Source organism: Ascaphus truei, chromosome 4 (genome assembly GCF_040206685.1).
Source record: "Ascaphus truei isolate aAscTru1 chromosome 4, aAscTru1.hap1, whole genome shotgun sequence".
Taxonomy (NCBI): domain Eukaryota; kingdom Metazoa; phylum Chordata; class Amphibia; order Anura; family Ascaphidae; genus Ascaphus; species Ascaphus truei.
In genome coordinates, this window is record NC_134486.1 from 8741848 (window position 1) to 8749189 (window position 7342).

The 7342-nt window shown below is 41.8% G+C and overlaps 1 protein-coding gene across 6 annotated transcripts in view; it reads right to left on the reverse strand.

Annotated features, from left to right (window-relative positions):
* The window catches only part of AGBL5 (AGBL carboxypeptidase 5), an 84977-nt gene that overhangs the window by 20591 nt on the left and 57044 nt on the right, over nucleotides 1–7342 (reverse strand). For all 6 annotated transcript variants that reach the window (XM_075595302.1, XM_075595300.1, XM_075595301.1 and 3 more), the window contains one exon: nucleotides 32–159. In XM_075595302.1, the coding sequence (XP_075451417.1) occupies nucleotides 32–159 (128 nt within the window). The remainder of the gene's footprint in view (nucleotides 1–31; nucleotides 160–7342) is intronic.

Below are 7342 nucleotides of genomic sequence, written 5' to 3' on the forward strand. Positions count from 1 at the left end.
TTACTTCCATGTAGAGAAGTTGCAGGTTTACCTGTAAAAGGTCTAATCCATGGTCCGCCCGGACATGAGGCTTGGCGGAATCTCCTTCCCGAAAACTCTTCTTGATTGAAGGTGAGCTCTTCATCTTGTTGGCTGGTAACAGGCTACTAAAGCCACTTCCTACACAAAACACAAGGGTACAAGGAAGACCATCATCTACCCACAAAATATATCACTGTATGTCCCTTGCAAATGCTCATCTACCCTTGTCCTGGGATTTTCAATACTTAATGATGCACGCAGGTGCTTTTTCTTGTTTATGATCATTCGTGGAGCCTTTATTACATGGATTGATTCGTGGTTTACAGGTTGAGAGATTTAATATACTTTGATATAAAGAAGGGCCACGATATGAAGACACTCAATGAAGGCATGTAATATCCCAGAGTCACCATACAAGAGAGTGCAGATCTTCTGGTTGACTTGTGTCTATGGTCTAAAAAAAAAAACGATTGTATGGATCAAGTGCTCAGAGTGTATGGTTCAAATGTTATCCTGTGTGTATGGTTAAAACTGTATCCGAGGAAGTGTAGTTCATGTCTGTGAAGGACTGTGGTCAATGGTACCACATGTATATACTGTACATACATACGTACATACATACATGTACATGTACATACATACATACATACACATGTAAGTTATGGTGGGTGAAAAAGGTGACAAAAAACCTCCACCATTAGCATTTGTCACCCACCATAACTTAAATAATGTGTAAGGTAAACCTACCCATTTTGAAAATTGCAAAGCCAGTACTACCAGCCTCACACTGATGAGACCCCATAGGTTGAAACAGCTGTCCGAGTGGTTTGACTGGCTTTGCATCTAATCCCATGCTGTGCTTAAAAGCTGCGTGAAGAGCAGAGCATTTGCTTCTAAGGGTTCCATGTAAAAATGGATTTCAGGCAAAATATGACACATTGTGTGTCCATGTGCATGTCATTTCCCAGAATCCCTTGCCGCAGTGGAAGCAGTGTATGCTAGGGTGTTAATGGTGAAAGGCAGGGTTGCAAACCTGTCTAAGACATGTGAATGTGCTCACAAGTGATATTCTTTATTGGATATACAGATACGATACTTTACCGAGGTCAGGCAATCAAGAGGCAGCACTCAAGCATGGTGTAACACAAGAGTATTAGGTGAAAAAAGGTAACATCTAAATCAACGTCTCGGCCCCCCACAAAACGGGACCTTCCTCAGGGAGACGCATCTGAGGAGGTGGATCTTCGGTGGAACAGACTGACCGTTTGCTTGGCCTCACTGGGCCGGTATTTCTACAAGTGCACCAACTATTCACGTGGGGCAGCGCTGTCTCACACTTGGGGGTGGGATTGGCCTTTGTGGCCTGGACACTGGGACACTGGTGACCCTGCACCCAAGTACTGTGGGGATATCCTCTGGGTTGGTGTTCATACATACTGCATGGTGTTGTTGCAATGTTCTTGGTATAATTACTGCCAGTAAATACTGTTACATATACTCCTGTGTGTCATTACTGTCTGTATGGTCTTGGGAGGGGATATCCTACTGCGAGGATCCTTCTCAGGTGGAGGCGCTGTTGGTATACTCATTACACACACCATAGGCTCCCAGTGGCGGAGGATCAGGCCTCCTGTGTGCCACTCAGGTATAGCGCCACACGTGATCTCTCTAGACAAGGGAGAAAGGGGGCTACATGTGTTTGGAGGAATGAAAAGTACATTAGGGCAGAGTAGCAGGAACAGCAGCTGGAATTATTGGGGTACTCCAATGATTTCTGGGTTTGTGTTCTGGGTAGAGAAAGGCTTAAGACCGTGTTCATTCCCAATCACGCTCTTGTTCAGGATACAAATGCCATGCTGCCAGTGAAGAAGTCAGTGGGAAAATTATGTTATCTGTTACATATAATGCTCCGTCCGAAAAATCTCCAGAACAGAACAAATCACGGTCAGTGAACCGCAAAATACAACACAGTGAAAAATATATACAGTACAATAAACACATACACTGCTTGGCTGCTCCCCGACCCTGGTAGGCTCTGATCTGGAGATTTATGGACTTTGATTTCTATTTACAGCTGGGACTGGTTCTCTTCAGGTAAACATTCAGAAATAAATTTGTGATTATGAATTTTGATTTATTAATAGCTGTGCAGATAACACCTTCATATTTACAGGTTGTACTCCCCCATATCATGGACAGAAATATTTCCCACAAGTTGAAATACGACAAAGCTGCACAACTGCTTTTCCAACGGATTAGGAAAAACTAGATGTTCAGCTTCATTCCCACTAACAACCAAAACTGAAGGCATGGCACCAGGCACTATCCCCGGGCTGCTATTTATCCCATACTTACATGGATAATTGTGATTGGACCTTTCTATGAAGAACAAGCAGAGGTTGTAGGCTCAAAAAACATTTGCCTGGATGAAAAAAAACCAGTGAGTATTTCTTATTTCTTTTCCTGCCTTTAGTTCCGTTTTATCCACATCTCAGACTTGTTGTCAAAATGTCGATATTGGAAAAATATTCATTTTTTTTGCAGGGATATTCGGCTGTATTTTTCTCCCCCAGTTATGTAGGCGATTTCAGCTTTTTGGCATAGTATTTTGAGAACAGTAAACATCTCAAACGATATAATTTTTTTTCTTGTATAGCGTTTTTTAATGCTATACACAGAGCGGTGTTCACTGCAATCTAATTTTTGCACCTGAGACACGAGGAGACAAAGTGACTCGCCCAAGGTCACAAGGAGAGGAGACGCTGGTATTCGGACCAGGATCAGCTGCTTCAAAAGGTGGGGTTCCACAAAGCTTAGACTTCATTAAGAATGAACCATAACATTTAGTAAATACATTTTACTTGGCTTTCTAACCCCAGTAGCTGGACTACATCTTAAAAAAAAAAAGACACAATCCACAGTATACCATAAAACAATGGAGACATATCTGTGTAATTCGGAAGGTTGTTCTAATAAAACATAATACAGCTGTATTGTGTTGCCTGTTGAGTAAAACAGTTGAATTACAAAGACCACACATGTATGATGAGATATTGTGAGAATGCGTGAGGATTATAAAAAGTGTCCACATATTTGCCACTAATTACACAATTAAACCATTTAGCACGGGTCAATGTTAGACCTTTGTGAAGTAAAAAGTGTAGACTAGACTCATTTAATCTTTCTAGAGAAGCCAATTATGCAAAGTTTTTCTGTTTTTTACTCGCCAAGTTCAACAGCACCTCTATCCTCTTGGCTGCCACAATGACCAACAAAACATCGTTCTGCTGCAAAGAGATTCACATAGCCAAACTGTGCAGAGCATCAGCATGCAACCTAGCAAGGTGCACCAGGTTAACCCTACACATCTCATAATAAAGAGCGTGAAGTATCAGCACCCTGCAGCTCTGGTACCAGGGCACTTTCCATTTCTCAAACAGCAAGGTTTGTACTGATCCAGGAGAAGCCGAGTCCAGAGACAGGAGGAATGCATCTTAATGCACCTCCGTTTCTTTTAGATACTTTCAGCTTAAAAAGAAAACGGCTACGGACATCTCAGTCAGTGCTTTTAAGTTTTATTCTCTACATTATACTGAGACTAAAACGTCCAATGGTGTGTAACTTACCTTAGAGGCACAAGTACGTGTGAAATAGACGCAAAGTTTTTTTACTAAACAAACTTGCTACTTCTTTACATAAACATACTGCTGTGAACAAAGGTCTTAACCCCTTCACTGCTAAATGGATCTGCAATGCGTGTATTTGTGTTACTGCCATTTTGACAGCAAGAGGGTAAATCTAGTGGCGTATCACGCGCTGTATTCCACAAATCACTCCCATATGTCATTGCTCCGATACAGCTCCTCCAATACAAAACGTAGCAAGTGTGGCAACGACGACTGTTCTGGTTGTCTGTTAAGTGTAATCGGTGACAAACACAAGGGGCCTCATGCAGAGAGCAGCGCTATTTAAAATTGGAAAGGGGAATAAAAAGTAGCTTTAATGGAGAGTTTTTTTCTCCATATGCAGAAAGGTCCGAAAACTGCATTTAGAATGCTGTCTGCATATGGAGAGTTTCAACCGGCGATATGAGCTTGTGGAAAAAAAATCGCGTTTTTTTTTTTTCTTCCCCACCGGCCGCCGAGCGCCAGCTTCTTGCCAAATTTTTTTGGAGAAGCAAAATGTTGAAAATCGCGCCATTTTTTTGCCGCGAACAGCCACTAGATGGAGATCGCGCCTCTCTGAATACGGCAGTTTTCAACACTGGAGAGATTTAGGTTCTCTCCAGCCGCGCGGCGAAATTTGCAAATAAAAAAAAAAATGGCGCTTTTTTTAAAACTCGCCAGTACCTGCCTTTCTACAGGCATTTGTCTCCAAAAAATGCCGCTATTCCCCTTACCGCTGCTCTCTGCATAGGCCCCAAGGTCTCTCTCCAACACAGATTAGGTTTCAGCAGAAAGCGTTAAGAGAAGGGACGGCACCCATGACAAGGTCACAACACTTTGTTCTACGTCAAAATCTGCAAAAACTATGAGAAATCACAACTATTAGTGGCGCTCTACAGCTCCGCCAAACCAGCTGATGACTTGTGCTGGTGGCAGCAGAAATGTATTTTCCTTTCATTGGCCGTTATATTTTTTTGGGGGGGGCCAACAGAAGGTTTCTTCATAGATTAGATTAGCAGGGGTGAAGCATCATACAAAACACGTCCTGTCCCACAGTTTAAGGAAGATACAAAAAGCAAAGAATTGGCCCTCCAGTGGACTAGTACGAAAGGTAATATATCATTACATAGTTATGAACAAATTATCAATGTTTCAGTCCCTACGTGAACCAAAAGGCGTGCCAATTCTGTGCTTTTTGCATCTTCTGCTACTCCGACCAGATGTGTGGATCTGAGAGTACCCCCGTGGCTGGAATAACTGAAGTTCTTCAAGAACTGCGAATGCCCCTTCCAACTTTGTGATTATATAAATGCCACAGTTTCTGGAACCATTATCTTCACTATGTGTGTTCCTTTTTAATACATCAGTTGTGGAGTATTATATACCACATTTACACTTTGCCTTTTTTTTTTAATGAGTTTTATCGTTGGCTTCCTTGGGTGGCTACAGCAACCAATTTACAAAAGGCACAACACTTCCACTTCTGAGATGGGCGGACATCCTGTGAACCCGGGGAAGTTTGCTGATCGATCGGCAGCTTAGGCCATTGCATTGCCTTAAAAAAAAAAAAGTCACCTTCATCAGACAGACCTTTTCACACCTCTCCTTTCCATCCATCTCCGACACCTAGAATACCCATCTCCTGCTAATTTATGATGAGCCGCTCTAGAATTGCCCCAATGTCCCCAAATGTTGTTCTTATTTGTGACTTTCCTGACATTGTCGCGGAAGTTTACATTGCTTGGGAAGGAATGAAATTGCACAAATGCAATATCTTCTACAGATTGACACATTTTTGCAGAAATGGCAGAATATAGGATTATATCACATACAAGCTGAAGAAAAACAACACGTGAAGTATTCTATGGAAACAAAGCAATGAAAAAGAAAGCTAAACCAAAAACATACACACGTTTATTTTAATATCAAAATGTACACGGAAAAAACATCTGCCCCCGTTTTCACATGCCAAGGAGCGAAGAATACAGTCGTACACGAGAAAGAAAAAGTATAGTGACAAATCAGATTAATGAAGATTGTAGAGCTACTAGGATTTCCATACGGGAGCCCAAAGATTTCCATAAGAGAGCCCAAGGATTTCCATACGAGAGCCCAAGGATTTCCATACGAGAGCCCAAGGATTTCCATACGAGAGCCCAAGGATTTCCATACGGGAGCCCAAGGATTTCCATACGGGAGCCCAAGGATTTCCATACGAGAGCCCAAGGATTTCCATACGGGAGCCCAAGGATTTCCATACGAGAGCCCAAGGATTTCCATACGAGAGCCCAAGGATTTCCATACGAGAGCCCAAGGATTTCCATACGAGAGCCCAAGGATTTCCATACGAGAGCCCAAGGATTTCCATACGAGAGCCCAAGGATTTCCATACGAGAGCCCAAGGATTTCCATACGAGAGCCCAAGGATTTCCATACGAGAGCCCAAGGATTTCCATACGAGAGCCCAAGGATTTCCATACGAGAGCCCAAGGATTTCCATACGAGAGCCCAAGGATTTCCATACGGGAGCCCAAGGATTTCCATACGAGAGCCCAAGGATTTCCATACAGGAGCCCAAGGATTTCCATACGAGAGCCCAAGGATTTCCATACGAGAGTTTTCCCCACATTAACTTTATTGGTCTACTACACAATACAAACGAGGGTCTCTCTCTTTTCGATAGAGATATCTCTGTTGGCACAAATGCTGTGAGAATTATATTGGCCATCTTGAGCCCTGGTTATGACTTAAAGCCCATCAATGCTAGAGGAACCTGCACTGGAAAACACCCAATCACCGTACACGAACTTCACTATACAGAACCTGTAAGAAACAACTCCAGGGTAGTTGAGCAAATCTAAGTAGTTTGCCACATGTCCCATGGGCAACAGACTGACCAGTCAGCTCATATCAAATGTCTCTGGGGGATAGTAGTATTGGGAGAAATGACAATTCTGAAAAGGTGAATTTACATCCATGTTTGCCAAGATAAACCCAAATTTCCCCAGTAACATAACTATTAATATTTTCTCTAGAAACATGTTAAATTGTACGCCAATTGCCCAAAAAACAGTGCAGGTTTTCAAATGAAAGGGCTTAGTCACCTATGCATATTTACTTATTAAAGATGTATTATTAAATGAAGCATTCAAAATTAAACTATTACAAGATACCTACAAAGTGTAGCAATCAGCACTCTTCTGTAGCAAAACTATTCTTCTTTATTTCAAGATAAATTAAAACGTAGTAGCAAAAGAACAGGCTACACCCATAGCCACAGAAAACAACAAATATATACACAAAGTGTGGGTGGAGAAACCCCCTTTGTCAGGTGTTAATACAAGAATGGTTTTAGTACAGAAGAGTCCCGATAGCTGCACTATTACAGGACATAGTCACTGATGACAGCCTTTGGGGTGTTCCTGAGCACCTCTTCACGTAACAGAGAAAAATACTATTTTAATTGTCAGTTCTTGTCTGTACTATATTGTTTGGCATTAAATACACCCAGAAAAAGGATTCAGCTAGAAGGATTGCAAGTTAGGAAAAATGTAAGGAGACAAGAGATATTAAGTATGTACGATGGTGGAAAATGCATTGTTAAATGATTAATTGCACACATGGAGAATAATTAAATAGATTGCACACAAAATACA